Below are 22,266 nucleotides of genomic sequence, written 5' to 3' on the forward strand. Positions count from 1 at the left end.
TTTTTCATTAGTCTGATACAGTATTTGAAATATTCCAATTATTTGTAATAAACTTCTCCCCAATTGCAAATTTTTTTTAGATACTCTTTTAAGTCATTGTTAACTCTGTCAGATGAGGCAATTTGCTAAATGGTGTCAGTTGCTTAGCATTTGATATTTACTCACAACACAAGTAGCACAATTTCAAATAATATTTAGTTTGGTTCATCTTATAAAACCAAAACACATTTCTCATGTAAAATAAGAAAGCATCCCTGTTCAACCTGTGATCATGCTGTTTCAACAGTCTCTTTTCTTTCTTTTCCATTAATATTAAAAGTCATAAGGAAAACCTAGAAGAGATATTCCTTTCAAAATATTCCATACCAGGCAGAGTATTACTTAGGAGCTTCAGGACCCCAAAATGATTTGCTTCAAAATTTCCAAAATCTTCCCCTAAAGCTGGCATATGTTGACTGCCTCCATGTCAATATTTCCTTTCATTCCATTCATACCACTGATATTCATATTAGGGACGATATTTCTGCCTCTATTTTCCAAGGGTGTTGCAATTTAAGAGGACCATTCCTTTTTTATGCTTTTCTGTCTTTATTTCTCCCTTTATTACTTTCAGGAATTAATTTTACTAATTTGTTACTAAATAAATCACTAATTTAGTGGTGATATTTTACATATCACTATAGTTGATCTACTTCACACATCATACAATGAAAGATAAAAAGTTTAATATAATGATAAGCTCAGGCACTTGATCATGAAAGGAAAATGCACCAACACAGCAGACACTGCCTTTCCAATAGAATTAAGTTTATGTTAGGAAAGTAGAAATAGTAACCTATAAATATTGCTAGAGCAAGGGAAAAAACCACTAATGCAACAGTTTTATTTTTTCATAATGTGAAATATTAAAAGCATGTTAAATGGCTGAGGGATTGTTGAATGTCTTTATTCTTTTCATATTGGTTAGAATATGAAATGTTTTTATTTCCCACATACTCACTATGCACAAAGCACTGCAAATGAGAAAAAGCCCTCTAATCTCTGACTCTGTGGCACCAGAGATGCTCCATGTTCTGATCCGTATCTATGGGGTGGATTGTACCAGATACTAGTAGTTATGAAGAAAAGATATTAAACCCAGTAACTTAGGGTAATATTTGAAAATGGTAACTGAAATATAAAATTTTACCAATTAAAGATTAAATGCATTGCTTTGTCGTCTATACCATGTCCATTTTGGGTTGAATAGTTTTCTTAATGTGATATCACTTTCATTTTCCTATCCTTTGTAATATTGCAGTGATTGCAAGAGAGTTGATTTGTGAGGTAAATGATAATCTTTCCATGGACAGGTGTCTTCCTTTAAAGCAATTCGCTCAATAATTATTGATCTCAGAAGATATTAAATACTCAAGGCCTTGCTCTGAAATCATTCATCAAGATTATTGACTTAAAAGGTCATATTTATATTTCACATAAATGATTGCAGCTACTGTTCATAAAACATAAATGTCTAAGAACTTCATTGAACCTTTATGATGCAATCAGTTTGAAATTTCAAGTGTTGTTATTAGTAACGCCATCGTGTAACTTTGTGAATTTAAAGCCATAAAAGAGATATTATAAGGTTTAGAGTGTTATTATTATTTCCATATTTGTGAGTTCATCAGTGTAGGGAACTTCCAGTATATATATTTCCTCAAACAATGGAAATTGGAAGCTTGTCTGTAACCTCATAACATAATAGATTTAGAATTGGGAGAAAGCATAGATGTCATCTGGTCCAAATCCTGTATTTTATAAATCAGGAAACTGAAAATTGGAGAAGTTAAGTATCCTGCCCAGAGTCACACAGATTAGTAAATAGGCAAGTCATTGAACCTTCCCTAGTTCTCATCTTAGACAACTGTTTGAGGCACTGAGGAAATAATAAGTGACTTGCCCAAGTTCTTAGTTTTCAGAAGTAGGACTGAGGGGCAGCTAGGTGGTGCAGTGGATAGATCACCGGCCCTGGATTCAGGAGGACCTAAGTTCAAATCTGGCCTCAAACACTTGACACTTACTAACTGTGTGACCCTGGGCAAGTCACTTAACCCCAGTTGCCCCACAACAATAACAACAACAACAACAAAAAGAAAGAAAAACAAAAGTAAGACTGAGGCCTACTTGACTGTAAAGTCATCCTCTATCCAACATGCCATGCCCCTGTTCAGCTGCTAATTACTAACAATTAGTTATTAATCATTTATAAAGTACCTATTATATGCCAGGCACTAGCAGGAATAAGGAATCCATATTGAGATTTTATGAAACACATCGACTTTTTTTAGTAACTAGTATCAATGAAAAAGATATTATTTAATATTATTCAAACTAAGCATTTTAAAATCATTTAGCAAAACAGTTCAGCTCTTAAAAGCTACTGATTAATAAGTCCAGTGATCATATATAATGTCTATTGTTCCTTTTCCAGATGGAATAAGCCCCATTTTAGAGAGTATGCCCTACAGTAAAGCTATAAACTCTCCAGAAAACAGGATTCCAATGAAAGCCATAATCTGTGGAAGGATTATCCTTCTGTCTCTTTCTATAACTGCTGGATTACAGAATCATTGCTTAGATGCTTTTTTTAAAAAGAGCCACAAATTTAGAAAGACCTTGGTAAACCCCCAAAATTATTGTATCCTCATTTGTAAAGTTATAACACACATAATAGTATGAAACTCGCAGATGTTATTCTGAAAAAAAAATTTAATTAACTTTTCTGCCAGGACTAGTATATATGCTTTCAGTATGTAAACTTCTATCTCACTGAATGAAAGAATTGGAATCCATGAAAATAAAACCAAATGAATAATTTCAAAACTTTTTTTTTAGAAAACATCATTTTAGAGGCTAGGTGGTATAGTGAAAAAAGAGCCTTGAAGTCAGTTCAAGTCCCATGTCTGAAACATACTATCTGTGCAACCCTCGGCAAGTCACTTGGCAAGTCACAATGCTCTAAGCAACTTTGGTAAATTAAGGCTCTAAGTTGAAAAGATGCCTTTTAGCATTGATCAAGGTAGTTTACTCATCTGGGTATTCCCTAGAACAATGAAATCCAAGATGCAATCTCTAGCCCTGTTCCCTGTCTTTCTAGTCCAAGTCCCCTTCTGTGTTGAAATCTTATAAATCTTTCTCCTATCAAAAACCATTTATGAAGCACCTATAATCTACCTGGCAGAATGCTAAGTATTTGGCTATCAATATAAAAGTTGATCTACCTCTCACATCAGAGAGCTTATATTCTAATAGCACTTTTGACAGAACTTGCTGCACTGTATTTATAATCTTGCAGTATCGTAACTAAAGTGATCATTGTACCAGTTTAGGCTCACACACAAAACAAAAATAAATTTGTCAACAATTAGAAGTATAGTAGACAATTTAATGACTTAAACCAAAGTCATGTTACCTACAAATACATTGAAATGTATACATATATTTGTATATACATATATATGTATATATGTGCATTTAATAACTTCTTTGCCACTAAAATACTATTGTAATGCCTCCCCATGGCACAGAAGTATTGCTAAAATCTCAGGCTCATCTTTTGCTATTCTATGACCTAGAGCAGATATTGGCAAACTACAGTGGAAGGCCAAATGCAACCTGCTGTCCAGTTTTATACATCCAGTTAGCTAAAACTGACTTATACATTTTAAATATAATCAAATAATGTTTTTAAATATAGAAACCATTCTTAGCTCCCATGGGCTCCCATGGGCTTACCAACCTGTGGTCTAAAACTAGTTATTGAACCTTTCAGAGCTGCAGTAACTTCATCTGCTAGGTAAGGAATTAGACTAGATGGTTTTGAAAGTTTCTTTCTATGTGCTATACCAAGCTGTTGCAGATTCTACCAACCTGGAAAAAATTTGAGCATGAGTCCTTTGATGGACTATATGTCTATTATCTGAGGGCTAGCCTAATGACATTTGAAGAGGGTCCTCACCATAAGACTGGTCATCAGGTGATGCTTTCTTTTCAGTCACAGGGATTCCTAGAGGCTTTGAGGTAAGAATATTTTTGAGGTCTGTAGAGATCATCTCTATTTAAAATAGTTATTTCGAATGCCTATGTGTAAATGAAAATTGGTTTCACTCAAAAATAGTTATATCTTCCATATATCGACTGCTTAAAGACTTTCAAAACATTTTCCTCCTAGCAGCAACAATACTTGGTTCATACTTTAAGGATAAAGAAACTGGAGTGGAATTATTTTAGGGATATAAGAGCATCATCACTCACCAATCTGGACTCTTGAGGTCTATATCTCACAGTAGCAGTGAGGAGTCAATTAAGAGTGAAACAAGTAGTTGTTTATTACTGCTTAACAAGGCAGAATTCAAGATGGACTGCAGTTGGGGCAGCTAGGTGACGCAGTGGATAGAGCACCAGCCCTGGAGTCAGGAGTACCTGGGTTCAAATCCGGCCTCAGACACTTAACACTTTACTAGCTGTGTGACCCTGGGCAAGTCACTTAACCCCAATTGCCTCACCAAAAAAAAAAAAGATAGACTGCAGTCTATCCTGAGCCTGAATGAGAGTTTCCTTATATACAGGTTTTTAAGGCAGCATTCATAAGCTAAACAGTATTCTAAGTTACAGAGCATGAAACAAAGAAAAGAAAGATGGTCATTCATAAAACAAGTGATTATACAAAAAGAATAGTATACTTGGAGAAAAATGTGTATTGTTAGCTCTAGGATATAGATAAGGGGTTTATCATCTGTATATAGTTTATCTCACTTAAATCAAAGAAATATGCCTATTGACCAGACAGGAAGGAGAACTTTCCCAGGATTCTGGCATCTTCTACCTTCAGTGGCTTGTCTTTTAGTTCTGATAAGAGGTGAGAATGTAACACTGACAGACATAGCTCACAACAAAATAGCTGAAGACAGTGTGTGTGTGTGTGGGGGGGTTATATGGGATGAGGAAAGTCTTTTTCTACTTCTCCCACAAAACTGAGGTGAATTGAGTTTGATAAAATTAGAAAGGTATGTTAGAGTCAGATTATAGAGAGCCTTGAATTTCAAGCTGAAAAGTAAGGACTTTATTTGGCAAAGAATGCAAGTTACCAAAGGTCTCTGAATGGTGGTGTGATGCCATCATATCTATACATTAGGAAGGCTTATTTAATAGTAGGACCAAAAGAGCTGGAAAAGGGAGGGAAACATGAAGGAATAAGGATGTTTAGGAAATTATTGCAATAGTGCAGAGGAGAAATGATATTATAGCAAACATATTCAAATGTCCCTTAGACTTGATTTCCCTCATTTTCAGAGGAGTCACTTGCTTCAATGAATGCTAAATGTTTATTCATTGAAATTAACTATGTAACTCCTATACATATTCAGCAGACCTCCTTATAGGGAGAGTCATAGAGATGTGTCCTTGTAAACAAAGTGGTGCTATTGTGATGTAAGCTGATATGAACTGATAATTAAGGTGCAATATATTGCTGCCCCTTTAAAAATGCCCAACTCTTTGCTCTCCATTTCCTGTTGTTTTACTCTCTAATTACTGACTTAATCAGTCATTTAAATTGATTAAAATCAATTGCTTATTAGCTAAGCACCTCTTAATGTATCAGTAATTGAAGCACTGGCCTTTAAAAGTGTTTGTTCTGAGGGTAGGAACATACTTGACTGCAACAATCAGCCACTTCTGACCTTTTCTTCCCAACCCCGTGGTGAAATCATTGACTAAAAATGTTTATTTTATAATATTAGAAGAATATAGCAACAAATCAAGTTAACATTAATCAAATAAAGTGAAGTATCAATACATACATTGAATAAAATACCCAAATAAATTCAAGCAAATAATGTAGTTGTTACAAATAAACAATAATTAAAATAAAATTCCTTTGCATAAATTAAAACAAGAGGAAAAGCCAAAAATGGAGAGAGAAAAATGAAACAACAAAGTCACGATGAGGAGAGAGCTACAGGAGTAAGCCATCAGTGCAACCACCATAGCATCATGTCCTGACACAGTAGCATCATAATGTAAGGATTGTCATGGTCCACAGATTGTCACTACTGATGCCTAGAGTCCACCTGACAACTTCATTCAACAGCTACAATGGCTACATTAAAATAGTTTTCGTTGCTCTTTCAATAGGGCTTAAGTAACTAGATTTTTCCATTTTATGTTTCTTTGCAAACCTGATGCATCTGATTCCTCTCAATCTGGGCATCCATTTCTAAAATAATTATAATTATCATTAATAATAAAATTAATTAATAATTATATATATATTAAATGATGGCCTGGGAAGAGTGTTTTGGTCTGAGAAGTCACAAGGATATTGATTAGAACAATAGGGCAGTTCATTTGACAAGCCCATTCCAAAGAAAATGGTATTATTGAATTGATTACAGCTCATAGAGCAAAAGGTAGGGAAGGGAGAAGTATATTTTGTATGTAATGTTGCTTGGTGGTTGTTGTTTTCAGTCATGTCCAGCTCTTCATGAACCCTTTTGGTGTTTCTTGGCAAAGGTACTGGACTGGTCTGCCATTTGTTCCTTATTTTACATATGAGGAATCTAAAGTAAACAGGATTAAGTGACTTGCCCAGGGTCAGACAGCTAACAAGTGTTCAGATTATTTAATAAACCCATTCCAGAGGAAATCGTGTTAAATAGATTACAGCTCATGGAACAATAAGTAGGGGAGAGGAGAATATATTTTAGATGTAATAACTTCTCTTTTTTTATTCTGCCATCTATATCTTACACTGGTTGACAGTGCAATATGTTATAAGATCTTCTATTATTTGTGATCAGAACATACTTGACATCAGCAGCATGCCTATTATTATCAACTTCGATGCTATTTCAAGATGGGTCTGGTGTCTGAATTTGTGTGGGGTATGTGTATGTATGTATTGTATGTATGTTTACATAAGTGAGTATAAATGCATTTCGTGTATGTGTGTATATATGGCAGCTAACAGAAGAAAAGACCTTAGCTAGTCTAAATGATATGATTATTGGCCCCATACCTTCATTTGTCCAATGGCCTTTTCTTGATCTGAATGTTGGATGGTGCTACTGAAGAGTTCCTCTGGTAGTCCTTAGCATGCTACTGATCTGTGCTTATGCAGTATACAACGCAGAAGCACAACTCTTTTGCTTAACCGGGTAGACCCATAATAGTAGGCAGTTGATTGACTTTTCTCTTTGCTCCAGTGGGATGAAGTCAACCACTTTACTGTTTATTCTATGGCAGAATTCCAGGTTAAAGTCCACAAACTAGATATTGATCCTAGCCTCTGTCAATATAGATTACACTTGATCTAAGCCAAAAGCCTGAACACATGTGACAGTCCCTCGATATAAGAGAGACAGTAGTGTGGCTTCTGCAGCTCTCTATTAGGCTTTGTTTAAATTCTTTATCTGACCCTTCTCTATTATATTTGACTATTTTCTGCAGCCAGTTTTTCACAGATAAATGTCAATGTTAACTTTTGTTAAAAAATATATCACAGATTTCTCATTTAAAACATGTGAAGAAATTCATTGATGTAAGTGATTTAATTATGAGAGCATTGATTTGATAAGAAAGATGATTTGTAATGTTTTTAATTTTGCTATTGCCTTGTTAATGACTTTTTAAAAATCTAGTTAATATTTAATTTGTAGTATAACCATGTGGAATAAACTGTAGTTAAATATTGTGTATATCTAACCAACAAATATATTACTCAAGACATGCCTTCCCATAGCCTAGTACCTTTATTCATATAGTTACTCATAAGATATTTGAGTGCTCACTATACCTGGTGGTATGAATCCAACACCTAGAGAAATTGGCATCACTTTCTTATCAGTTATTCTAGACTTAATTCATAAAAGAGATGAGAGCAAAAAAAGTAAGAATATGAAAAGCATCCAACGAAATATTTTACATCTTCCTTGGGACCATTCTTCCAACTCATTCTCATAGATTGGTTTATCCAGGGGAAGGCTATCTAGGGCTTAAGATATTCTATGAGTCTAAACTCCAAAAAATATAATTCACCAAAGTGTTCACCTTCAATAGTGACCTTCAGGACACAGATCAAAGCAAAGACATGTACTGAAATAGCAACCTGAGAACAGTAGTTACAAAATATCCCCACTAGAAACCTGATCCAAACCCTACAAATACAAAATGTGTCACTGGTTAGAGTACACACAAACCAGGAGTATACTAGTAGAGAGGTGCACACTTAGACACCAATCAGAAAATAAACATTTCTTAAGAGCCAATATGTACCAGGCACTGTGCTAAGCAATGTGCCCAAGAATCCTCTATTGCTGCAAGGTGCTTATGTTCCTTCTTTTCTCTTGGTGTCCTGATGTTGTTCCATTGGGCATATTGTTCCAGTGGACTCCACATGACTACTCTCTGCAACATACAGTGTCTCATACATGTGGCATTACTCCACTGAAAATGTCCATGACCATTGCGGGTAAAATAAGGAGAAGAAAAAAAAAAAAACGGAAAAAAAAACCCCGTTCCTACCTGCCAAAGGTGAAGAGTGATTCCTGCTCAAAAGCTAGGTTCTTTTTTCATAGTTTGTTTTTGTTTTTTTTAAATAACACCAGGACTTAAACTCCTCAGAGAAATTTCCTGACTTGACAGATTTTTAAGTGTTTGTCTTGGATTTTTTTTTTAAGTCCAGTAGGGTTATGACTGATCCTTGAGGCAGTCAGTATTTAGCTATCTTAAATTCCATCAAGTTTAATTGAAGAGCTTTCATACATTTCCAAAGAGTTAAGGTATAAATAATAACCTACTTGTCTTTACAATCTTAACAACTGCCTCCTTAAATCTAATAGTTAGAAATGGACTGGGAAGAAATCAATGGATCAGATATCCCCTGATTACTTCCCCTTCCTGATACAATCTAATTAATAAAAAACTAAAGTTTGGGAATAATTTGTATGGAAATCCAAAAGGCATATTATTCGTAGCCAAGTTTTGAAAAAAAATTAAGGAAATTCATTTTTATATTATTTGAGTTAAAAGGTTTTTGAATATCAAAGTGAGAAATGTGTTTAAAAAAGTGTGAAAACAAACCCATTAAACAGTTTATGTTTGCTGTTGTTACATGGTGAAAAGGAATTTAATTAATAATAAGGATACACCTTTTTAAAAGTACTTTTATATAACTATTTAGATTTTACAAAAGTTAAGTAAGCTCACCACAAAGCAGAAAACAGTATCTTCTTTATTTGTGTTGTTAGGCTTAGTTTTGTCATTTACATTTCCGTACTTTTTTTTAAAATTTAAAGGTTTGATTTTAAGTTTATTCTAAGTAAGGGAAAAAATTCTCCATTTTTTGGTAACATACCCTTTAATATTATTTTTAATTATTCCCCCCTAGGTGCCAAAATTTGTTTCCAGAATATTTTGTTTCCTAAAATGAAATCCTGTCTTTGACTTTTCTTTAAAAGTGCTGAAAGAACATTTCAAAAGTAGATGATTGTCTTAAATTAAAGAAGACTATGCATTAAAATCACTGGATGTTTAATTGAATTGTATAGAAATCAGTCAGACCTATTATACCCAGAAGAGATCTGTGCTGTGAGTTTCACAGTTATGAAAGCATTGAAGGGTGTATTTACAATATATTTGAAAGAGGTAGAAGATACTGAATGATTGGAAGGTCAAGAAAAAGCATTATTACCAAAAAAAAGTGAGAAAACACCAATAATTACCCACCCAGCTATGTGGTTTCTTATTGCCACAATATTTTTAATAAGAATGATCTACATCATCATTCTCACCCTTGATAGAAATGTAAGATGGGAACTTGAAGGATTTAGCAACTTCTTCAAAGTTGAGAAATGGCTGAAAGGTATAAAGACCCAACTCTCTCTCTCTCATACACACACACACACACACACACACACACACACACATATATGTATATATACATATATATATTTACAAAACTATAACACACACACACACACACACACACACACACACACACACACTGAGTAGAATAAAAGGCTTCCTTACAGGCCCTCCTCCATTAAGATTTCTTGATTGATGAAATGACAGGTACATTTTTATTTCTGTTTTTTTCAGTGGTCTGACTTTCAGTATCAAGTGAGGTATAGTAGGAGATGTAAGTTTGCTAAAGGGATTCAGTTGACTCGATCTTGGAGGTTATTTTATAAATTAAAAACAGAAGAACACCCTATATTGGGAAGTTCTCATTCTTCGCAATGTGTGGCAGGTAAAAGATAAAATACTTGAGGAAACAAAGGTTTGAGCATCCAAGCATATCAAATTATTAGACAATACATGCGAATTGCATTAAAAAACCAGGACCAGGCCTTCCTCAGCTTAGCCTTGTACCCTGAATACAGGGGGAAACAAATTGGTTTATGGATTAAAAGAAAGTAATTAACAAAATATAAACCAGGATACAATTTCTAAATGGAGGAATGATTAAAGGTTTTCCAAGTTGGGAGAGGGAGAGCAAATAGGTGCACTTTCCTGAAATCAGAAAAAAGAGGTGTTCTACTCCACCCTGCCCTCCTCCACCCAAGCGACTGCATTCAATCAAAGGAACAAAGAAACAGTAACTGATTGACCAGTTTGGGGCCAGTTTTCAGATAAGACATGTGGGTTGCTTGAGATGTATGATTGTGAGAACATTCCTTGCATCAATCTGTGGGTCTGAGTGGGTTTCTGGTCAGCATAACCTACATCCCTAGTTGTGTTCTAAGCAGCAGGTAGAGGTGGTCCAACTTCCCAAGCACACAGGACTAGGCTCAAACAATGCAATAAAGTTTTCTCCCAAATCTCATAATTGAATAAAGTTTTCTTACAAGACATGTTTTTGTACAGCCACAGAGGCAGTGAGCTTGTTTTGTTTAATCAGCCTGTAGCTAGAGATAATTTAAATGAAATTTTATCAGTAAATCACCCTTGCATGAGGATGGAAACTATTAAGATTTGAAACTAGCTGTGCAATGTCTCTTTACATTATGAGAAACTTTGAATCAATTGTGATTATAACTTTCTATTATAGAGACAAAATTATCATTGATTTAATTAGGAGTTGACAGAGAAAGATTATAGAATCAGGTGCTATAAATCAGTAAAAAGTCTGACAAGATGATTGAAGGGGCTGGCATATTATAGTTATCCTTTCATAATCGTTAGGTATTGAATCACTGTCTATTATTTATGTCTCTCTGGAAGAAAAATTAATGAATGGTCTTTTGCAGGAGCATGAATTTCTATATTGAGTGGGAACTCTGAATTTTTATTGATATTGATGAAGGATTGAATGCCTCCCCCCTTAAAAATAATCAGCAGTTCAACCATGCTTCTGATACAAGCCTTATTTCTACTTGTTATTCAGATTCAAACATGTCTCTCCATGAGTTACAGATTATGAGAATTAGGAAAGGTATCTAATGTTACATATAAATGAAGCCCAAGTAAAGGGTATGGATTCATGGAAACCGAGGACTTTGAAACTGTTGTGCCTGAGTTTGCATTATATCTGTTACAAAACCTTTGCTATATTCATTAACCAAAACTCATCTATTAAGTACACCTCTTTACATGGTACAGTGCTGTATACATTAAGTGGTAAAAAGGCCCTGCTTTCAAAAAAAATATTAAGGGGGAAGTAAGGTGGGGCAGTGGATAAAGCACTGGCCCTGGGTTCAGGAGGACCTGAGTTCAAATCCAACCTCAAACATTTGATGCTTACTAGCTATGTGACCTTGGACAAGTCAATTAACTCTCATTGCCCCGCCCACCAAAAATATTAAGAGAAAACATTGACCTAATAGGTTGATAATAGGACAGATATTGAATAATTACATTACATTCTTTCAGAAATTAAATGAATGAATAACATCAACAAAGGGCAATTTGTCACTTCTGGGCATGTTTCACAACAATGAAAAAGGCAATATTAGTAGCTAGTAAAGCTTCTGTTTATACACGGTTTTATATTACATCTGGCCAGTGCCATCAATCAATCAATCAACAAGCATTTCTTACATGTTTACTGTGTGACTGACTGTGCTGAGGTCTGAGGATACAAAGAATGACAGAAGCATGCTCTTTGCCCCATAGGTGCTCACATTCTAGTGAAGGAGACAACTTGCAAACAACCTCTTACATGCAAGTCATACACAGAATGAAAGGAAGGGAATCTTAGCAGAAAGCACTGGGGATGAAGGGAAAGGACTCCTGTAGCTGGTGAGATTTGAGCTGTCTTGAGAAAAGCCAGTAGGCAGAAGTGAGTAAGGCATTCATGGGATGGGGAAGAGCTTGGAGGTACTAAGTCAGGAGGTACAGGGGCCTTCGAGGAACAGCAGGATGATGGGCATTGCTAGCATTTAAAATACAAACGCAATAGAAAAATTCAGAAGGGGGTGGATTTGTGGAGAGTTTTAAAAGCCAGACAGAGGATTTGATATTTGATCTTAGAGGTAATAGGGAGCAGAACCAATGAAGTTTAGTTATTAGAGGAAGGTTGACATGATCTGATGCAAGCTTTAGGAAAATCAGTTTGGCAGGCTGACAGATGGATTGGAAAGGGTGGAGACTTGCGGAGGGAGACCAACCAGCAGGGCTATTTTAGGTGGCCATGTCAGATTGGTAGCTATGTCAGTGGAGAAAAGAGGACATACAGGAAAGATTTGGGGAAGGTAGAAATGACAAGACTCAACAACTGGTTGGATTTGTAGGGTGAATATGAAAAGATGAAGATGATGCCAAGGCCATGAGCATGAGTGATGGGAAGAATTGTGGTGCACAGTAATTGTTCAGGAGAGGGGAAAATTTGGGGGAAAAGATCATGACTTGGGTTTGAATATAGCAAGTTTGTGATATCCAAAAGACACTCATTTAAACATCTGAAATTCCACTTCATCCATGAAGATATTTATTAGAAAAATTTACCTTTCCCATGTTGATGTAACTTTGCCTGTCTATTCTCCCTAGTCTCTAACCTTGTTATGCATTTTCCCTTTTTGCACATACCCTCCTTGTCCAGTGCTATTATTATTATTATTATTACTATTATTATTATTTTTAGTGAGGCAATTGGGGTTAAGAGACTTGCCCAGGGTCACACAGCTAGTAAGTGTCAAGTTTCTGAGGCCAGATTTGAACTCAGGTCCTCCTGAATCCAGGACCAGTGCTCTATCCGCAGTGCTATTATTAAAAGCACTTAAATGTATTTATCTATTAACCATTCAGGGGTCTAATATTTGTTTTTCCTTTTGGCTTTTATTTCCTAAATTATCAATATGATCTTATGTGAAGTTCCATTATTCTGGAAAGCAAAGATTACATATTATTTTGGTACTAAACCTCACATTTTATTGTACAGACATGTATCTTTACACAGATGTTGTAAAAAATATGTTCTTAATGTTTTTATGAGTGAAATTCAATAGACAGACTAAAACATATTCTCTGAGCAAGATAACAAGTTTTTTAGCAGGGCACCTACCAGCTGATATAATGGATCAATATTGACCTCAGTTTTAAGTCAAAGACCCTGACTTGGATACTCAGATCATTTTTATAAGATGAAAACAAAGAACACAACAGGGTAGATAAGGAAATAATACAACTAATTATAGGGTTGGTGACTTTATGGGGCGAAGAAAACATGATTGGTTACATATATGAGGTGTGGGGGACAGTATTTTATTTGGAAGTTAGGAACGAGGGACTAGCAACAACCCGCTCATTCCTTTCTGTAAGTAAGAAAGGTTTGAGTCAACCTACAAGGTTAGAGACAGTGGACCAGACTTTGGATAGCAAACCAGACATCTTTGAATCATCTTTGAATGATAGCTTTCTATAAAGCTTTTCTATTTTTTTATAAAGATACTAGACTAGATTTGCTTGTGTCCACCCACATCCTCGAAGAATAGATTTCCTTAAGACGAGAACAAAACAGTGATTAGCAAGAGAACTAGATTTCTAATTTAACTCACTATAGGCCTACTGAATCTCTGAACTAAGTTCAGAGGCAAAGAACCATGACGTAAACAGTTATAGGACAAAGTCAATTATAACCAGGATCAATGTTTGACTTTCACAGTGTATATTAGTAGTGTAGTCTATGTATAATATGGATATTTATCCAATATGTAGCTTGATCACCATTACCACCCAGATCTATGAAAGGGGAAAGAATGGGAGAATGTGGTTCTTCTTCTTTTCCTGTCCCCTTTGTATAACCAGAAAGAAAAATCCTTGGAGTGACCCAGGCCTGAAAACACAGGAGGTAAAATGTATTTCTCTGTGGGATATATAGCTTTCTCCTCTATTTGTTACCTAGTTATTTATTACTATAGAACCTTCTTTTATCAAACTAAGAACAAATAGTCAGTCTCTTTCCTCCCCTCCCCTGCCCCTTCTAAATTTTCCATCAGGGAGGAGGCTTTAAAATAATCTGAATCCATTAATTTCAAAAGAAGACAATGTTCAGGTTTAACATATAAGCTAATCATCAGAGGTATAGTTACTTAAAAACAAGATATCTATAATCACACCATCTGATATCATGGTGTGTTTGCCTAAGGTACCACTGAGTCTGTGATTTTAAGTGTACTCTAAGGTTTTCTAGGACCAGAAAGGTGATCTTATCAGAAGTTAAGTATCTCTGTTAAGAAGGCTATATAAGCAGATGACCAAAGATACATTGGGATTTCTAGAAATGTTTTCATAAGGGATATGTATATATGTGAAACTTTTTAAAAAATTGTTAATTTTTAAGCTATCATATAGAATATTATATTTTAGAATATTCACTTTAGAATTTACCTCTTGGATACACCAGAGCTGTATTCGATGCCTTTTAGGGAGGTTGGAATAGACTGAAGTTTGGGGGGACTTGGGGTATTTTTTCATATGAAATGCCTTAAGTCAGTATATGCTAATGTTGGTATTCTTGTCTTTATGTCTATGCATTCTTTAGCTATGAGGATAACAGACCCTTCATCAAGTAAGAATGACCTGAATGGCTGATAAATTTCATTTATCAGTGTGGTCCCATGAACCAGCTGTCAAATCAGTATTGAAAAACCATTAAGACTTCTGTCATTCACCTTGAGGCAGAAGAGCAAACTGTGCAGGAAAACAGTCAGGCAAACAGCTTATGTGCAGAGTAAACACGCTGCAGGCATATTGCCGAAAAATTCTGCTTCCCATGTTTCAATTGGATACCACCTGAACTGAGTGACCCAGTCATAGACATAGTCATTTCAAGTGGTACAGACTTGTTATGCTTAGAATGGCTTTTTCTTTCATCTGTGATGTGTCCCTCTGTCTGCATCCGTGTGTGTTGTTGTTGTCCATGTTTGGCCTTCATTTTAGATTTCCAATTGTTAATGTGATTTAGTGGCAGTTAAAGTGACCATATGGGAACGAAGTGGCCTGATTTCTACCGACATTAATGGGAATCTGCAAAATTTATTAAAAATTTTTTTAAAAAAGGAAAAAAAAAATCTCCTTCAGAATAAAATAAAACAATCATCAGAAATTAGGCCTATACTTTTTTGTCTCCTACAATTTGAATAATAAAACTAATTTTTTTTGAAGGGGGGGAAACACCCATAATTTAAAGAAAAAAAGAAAAGAAAAGAAATATCTGGAGCAAAAATTCAAGTCTGTACTAAGATGCTGAAACAACATGCTGAATTTCTTTAAAACAAAATTCCTCTTTGTACCTCTAAAAGTTCTTGTCCTGGAACAATAAAATAAGATTGAGAATTCAAGCTTAACTTTGCAATAAACTTTCAGTTTGTTCTTCTGGTGAAGAGTCCTTTGTTTTCATTGTTGTCCAGTGCCATTTTCACTTAATCAGAATTTTGCTTATTTTCCCTTTTAAAGCCAGAACACATTTCATTTTGATATAGTTGTGCCCCTCTGTTCTACAGATGTTCTACAGGGTGGTAGCAAAGTTGAATAGCTTACACTGTCCTTGCTTTAAATCAAAGTAGAATCTTGGCATTGATATAATAAATATTCTCTCCATATTATCCATTGGTAACTTCTACTAGACTATTAGTTTATCCTAGCAGCTTTCATTTGACTGAATTCAGGAGTATAATAAGATATTACCCTTTGGAATTTAGTGCAGTTATATAAATATGAGAAAAAAGATAGATGAAAAATACAATTTCATAAGCCAAGCTACATTGATTCACTATTCTAGAATTGCTTAACTTCTATTAATTAAACAAATTAAATTTAGCTTGCAGTTAAAACTTGAATTTGATCTAAATTCTGATTGAATAAAGGGGAAAAAAGTAAAACAGCTGAGATAAATTGTTACAAGATTTTAATAATTAACCATTCTTCATTCTCATTTCAATATTATTTTTTTCTCATTTCGACCAATGTTTGGTTAAAGAATTTATTCACATTTTGTGTTTTCTAGCCTAGAGTACATATAGTAAAGGTCATCTTTAATTTAACTTTTAAATTTCTTAAAAATGGACTAATTCTTTCTTTGAACAATTAAAATGTATAATTTAAGCTATATCCTAAGAATGCCTATTGAGTTTTGCTTTTTTTTGCTTGTATATCACAAAATTACTGTGATATAAACTTGAGATTCCTCTTCCTGTTCTTATTTTATTTTTCACTTTAAAAAAAGATTGCTTCAAAGCTATCTCACCTTAAATGAATGCCTTTCATAATTCAAAAGCACTTTCAGTCTCTGTCTTCCCCAGCATAGAGATGTCACATAGATGTCACTGAATGCGACTGCAGCATATCATATAGAGCTTGATTTCTATCTGCAAAGCTACAAATCACATGGAAACTTCATCTCCACTGAAGTGGAAGGCAAGACAGCTTTAAAAAAGTACCACTCACCAACATTTAGAGAAATTGTGCTTACCCAAAACAAAAATGTAAATTAGTCACATGACTTTGTTGAGATATTAAATCATTTAGTAATATTCTCTGGTGAGGTGAAAGGGAGTCTTTTTATTAATAGGTTCATGGGCTCTCTTTCATGCTTTGTGGGGGGAAAATGTGACCAGAAATCTGAGGACATTGATGACCTTTAAAAGAAGTATGAGAATAGTTACAAATAATAATCATGTATGGCAACTAGGTGGGAGTTTATAGTACAAGAAGCTAATGCTGTGGCACTGGTTTCTAGTCCAGTGTACTCCATATAATAAATATTCTTCACCTTTCATTTCCCTCGTTTCATCTTGCTCCAGGGGACTTAACGGATCACACAAGGGTGAAGGTTCCTCAGCACCTGACCATTCCTTCTAACAGTAGGCAAAAAGTCTACCAAAATCAAGGTCATCTGAACCCATGTGGATTTGGGGGGGGGGGAGGGGCCATCCAGAGTAGTAAATAATTTTTATATAGTTAGGTGGAATAGAAAATGTAGTTACATTTGTGATTAAAGTCTCTCTAGTCCCTAGATGCTTAGCAATTTTTCTGTCTGCTTCTAGGATTGGAAAAAAGCTTTAAAACTCACTCAGATATTCAAAAATATTATTTTCTTCTACAATGCAATGTATTTGTATAAATTAGCAGAATTTCAACAAAAATAATATATAAATAAATAAAGTTAACAGAGGTTAGGGATGATTTTGAAAACTAAAAAATAAATACAAAAATGTTATTGTAAAAAGGATATGATGAGATATGTCAAGCTATCATCCCAGTGAGACCAATAAAATTCACCTATCATTTTCAACTTTTGTTTTTTCCTTGTCATTTGCCAAAATTACATCTGCATATCACTTGCATTCATGATACATACACAAGCAATGTATACATGTATTTGTGTTGGATTAGATTGATTTCTGTGCTCGTAACATTTTCGTATATGTATTTCTACTCAAACTTGAAGATGTGTGTTATTGTATTAAAATCCTATGCTGCCTGTCTTACATATTTCATAGATAAAATTTATCAGAACCTACACATTTCATTGTCTACATTGTTACTGTGCTGTTGTTGTAATACTCCAAGAATGAACCCTTTGATCATTTTTTTTTCCTCTTTCTCTCCTCAGGTCATGGGTTATAGGTGCAATAGCCCTTCTCTGCCTATTAGGACTGACCTGGGCCTTTGGACTTATGTATATTAATGAAAGCACAGTCATCATGGCGTATCTCTTCACCATTTTCAATTCTCTACAGGGAATGTTTATATTCATTTTCCATTGCGTTCTTCAGAAAAAGGTAAGCCAGCTTTTCTAGTGATGCAGAAAAATGATAGAGTTTTATGGTTGCAAAGCATATCATGAAAGATCTTCCTTTTGCCTTACTCTAAACCTTATGTATAACAACAAAACGTTGTATACATGTAGTATTTTGAGGTAATTGTTTTAAACTAGAAACTATGAAGTTCTGTTTTTAAAAATTTCTTTTTAATTGTTGACGTAAGTTTAGAGGAGATTAGGAGTTAAAAGGGTATTTTAGGACAAAACGTCTTAAAATGTGAGGTTTAACAATTTGGGGGGTTGTGAATATTTTGCAAATAGTAAAAGGTTATGTATACCTACTTTATATACCTATGTACCTGGGGTTGCATAAAAATTTCTCAGGGGAAAAGGGGTTGCCAGTGGAAAAAGTTTAAGAAGCCCTGTTCTAGGAAATTATTTTCCCTTTTAACCTTTGTTAATGTTTGTTAACACTAATAAGTAACAGTCATTTGCATTGAGAAGAAAGTATAGGTCTTCATTCCTAGAGAAAAACTAATATACTGAAAACTTCCAGTTTACTTTTAAACGTATTAGTCAAAAATTATATTTCTGAGAGTTGTCTGATAAATATTTGTTTCTTTTCATTGCTTATGATGATTTATGTTATTTAAAAAGATTGAGGAAGTTTAAAAATACATGGTCTATTTCCAGATAAACTTTTTTAAAAATTGTAGACACTGGACCTTGGCCTCCATATAAAGAGAAATCAAACTATCCCCTCACTCATTATTTGTGTCCAAAAATGGAGAGTAAATAGCAATGTTTACACTAAGTTAAGGTTTTTAAAATAAATTTAATAAATCACCACCATTAAGCCATTAAGCTTCATAGAATTTAGCCTCCACAGTGACATGAGCTTACATTGAGATAACATTTTTGTTTGGTGTACATAAATATGCATATGCATATATATACATATATATTTGCATATCCCTATGTGTACATGTGCATATTTTTTGAACTATTTTGTTAGTGTGGATACTTCTTCTACCAAAACAAATCACAAACTATTTTGCACTAACAAAAAAATGTTTGTGAGATGTAGCCAAAAAAAAAAATTAATTACCTTCAAGCTAGTAATTTTCAGACAATTATTTAATCTCAAATCACATGCAGGAAGTGAGCTTGCAGCCCAGTTTGACCCTTTTTTTAAATAAAAGTGTTTTATGTTGAGATGACCTTCAAATACCTGAGTGTTGCTTTGAAATATTTAATTTTACTTTTAATTAAAGACAAAAGTATACATATATATTATTATCTAATAATCAGCATACTTGTAATGAACATATGGAGAATATTTCTATTCATTTTACTCATCTAAGTAGATTACCATAAACAAAAAGACATCTAAGAAAAATTCATTCAGTATTTTATATGTCCCTATATCATCATAATAATTTAGTAGTTTTATACATTTTTTTTGACACAGTGAGTAAAGTGCTGGGCCTTGAGTCAGGAAGACCTGAGTTCAAATCCAGCTTCAGACACTTACTACCTGTGTGACCCTGGAGATGTCACTTAACTCGTTTGCATTGGTTTCCTCATCTGTAAAAAGGAAATGGCAGGGGCAGCTAGGTGGCGCAGTAGATAAAGCACTGGCCCTGGATTCAGGAGTACCTGAGTTCAAATCCGGCCTCAGACACTTGACACTTACTAGCTGTGTGACCCTAGGCAAGTCACTTAACCCCAATTGCCTCACCAAAAAAAAAAAAAAAGGAAATGGCAAACCACTCTAGTATCATTGTCAAAACAAACAAACACACACACCCCAAAGGGGGTCACAAAGAGTTAGACATCACTGAAAAGCAACTGAATGACAAGAAGTATGTTTCTAGATATTAATCTATAGGCTTCCATTTATGGCAAGTTTATTCATTTTTTTAGGATGGTACCATTCAGTCTATTTGTGTGTGTCTCTGTGTGTGTTTTCACACACACACACACACACACACACACATATATATATACTGAATATATATACATGTATTATATAAAAATATATAATTTCTACACTTGACACTTACTATCTGTGTGACCCTGGGCAAGTCACTTAACCTGCATCGCCCTGCAAAAAAACCCCAAACAACAACAACAACAACAAAATATCTATATATAATTTCTGTCACTAGAGTTGTTTGGATCAATTCAATTAATTACATGTTTTAATTGTAATTTTCAGTAGTAGAAGTCAAAGACCAATTACTTTCCTGAATATTTCTATATTATATCACATCAAAAAAGGTTTTACTAAAAAGATATAGACTTTTTCAGGTAAAGAATATTTGATATTGTTCAAATCCAGCCTCAGACACTTGACACTTACTAGCTGTGTAACCCTAGGCAAGTCATGTAACCCCAACTGCCTTGCCAAAAAAAAGAAAGAAAGAAAGAAATCAACATTGTTGGATAATTAAGACTTACGAATAAGGAAAATATAAGAAAGCAGTATAAGGCAGTACATAATTAGGTGAGATATAGTTTGGTGCAGACTTTAAGTGTTATGCTGGTAAAAGTAGCACTTGAAGTGGGGATTGAAGGACATATGAATAGGTAGAGAAGAAAAAGTTTTCCTTTGCTCCCTGCTTTCACATCCTTTTAATCTTGGCAGCTGCATTTGAACCCCAACCTTTAACAACTCAGTGTCAGACTCTGAGATCAACCTTCACCATAAACTTGGGAGAAATAAAGGAGCCTTATGTCAATACTTTGCCAGCTCATCAAATCTTCTGGCCCTTTTCTTGCTGGATTCTTTTCATTCTTCACCTCTTCAGGAGCTATTTTCCTGTGTCCTGCTTTTTATTCCCTTTATAGACTCAATTTTCCTAATGATAAGACTGCAGGGGAGCAGCTAGGTGGTGCAGTGGATAAAGTACTCGTCCTAGATTCAGAAGGACCTGAGTTCAAATCCAGCCTCAAACACTTGACACTTACTAGCTGTGTGACCCTGGGCAAGTCACTTTACCTTCATTGCCCTGCCCCCCCCCCAAAAAAAAGACTGCAGGATATGTAGCCAGGGAACTGGGTTCAAATCACAGCTCTGTACTACCCATATAACCTTGTAAACTATATCAATCAGCAGCATTTATTAAGCACTTACTCTATAACAGACTCTGTACTGTGTCCTGGGAGTGTAGGCTTAACCTCTCTGGGCCTCTCTTTTCTCATCTGTGAAAATTAGGAAGTTTAAACTTGATGATTTCATGGGTTTCTACAAAATCTAAACCTATGACACTATGATCTTCAGTGACTTGGCTTCTTACTTCTACTTCTATATTTCAGTGGCTAGATTTATTGCCTCTATATTTCAGTTCCCAAACTCTGTTGTCTATCCCAACATCTGTTCTCAGACTACCGTGACAATGACTACCAACAACCATGGGTATCTTCCAGTTTCCTGCCATGTGGGTCTCTGAAGATTGAATGGTCTACCTATGATTTGATCAGCATTTCCATCTCCCTCTGTCTCCAACTTAGTAGCCCTGTTGAGTGTTTGGCTAACAGGACTTAACATTTTATTTATCCTTTCCCTTGCACCTGATGTCCAAATTTGGAATCTAATTTTAGATTCATATTCCCTAGGATCTGGACTAGCATTTTCCCAGACTGTGGAATAGCAAATTCTTGCACATATATGTTTAGATAAATTCTCAACTTTTTATCAACCTGGGTCACTTGTCTGGATTCTTAAAACCAGCTTTACCTGGTTTATTTCATCACAGTATAGTCTAAGTTACACTAATGATAAAGATAGTAGTCAATGTTCTACTAAACAAGGAAATATCATGAAAAAGTCACAGATGCATGAATGCGTTTGGCATGTGAAGGGAACAGTAAAAAGTTTATCCTTCCTGGATGAAAGGGGTTTTTGTTGAAAGTCAGTAAATCAATCAAGTAGGGAAGGGCCAGTTTAGTAAAGACATAAAAGTGTTTGTGGTTGTGATGAGAATTAGAGAAGATTATTTTACACTGATATTATGAAA

The 22,266-nt window shown here is 34.7% G+C and overlaps 1 protein-coding gene across 16 annotated transcripts in view; it reads left to right on the forward strand.

Moving 5' to 3' along the window:
* ADGRL3 (adhesion G protein-coupled receptor L3) overlaps positions 1–22,266 on the forward strand; it is a 971,834-nt gene that overhangs the window by 892,279 nt on the left and 57,289 nt on the right. For 11 of the 16 annotated variants that reach the window (XM_043972867.1, XM_043972872.1, XM_043972873.1 and 8 more), the window contains 2 exons: positions 15,023–15,049; positions 18,095–18,263. In XM_043972867.1, the coding sequence (XP_043828802.1) occupies positions 15,023–15,049; positions 18,095–18,263 (196 nt within the window). The remainder of the gene's footprint in view (positions 1–15,022; positions 15,050–18,094; positions 18,264–22,266) is intronic. The other 5 variants (XM_043972870.1, XM_043972875.1, XM_043972877.1 and 2 more) reach the window with 1 other exon arrangement.

Source organism: Dromiciops gliroides, chromosome 6 (genome assembly GCF_019393635.1).
Source record: "Dromiciops gliroides isolate mDroGli1 chromosome 6, mDroGli1.pri, whole genome shotgun sequence".
NCBI classification, from domain to species: domain Eukaryota; kingdom Metazoa; phylum Chordata; class Mammalia; order Microbiotheria; family Microbiotheriidae; genus Dromiciops; species Dromiciops gliroides.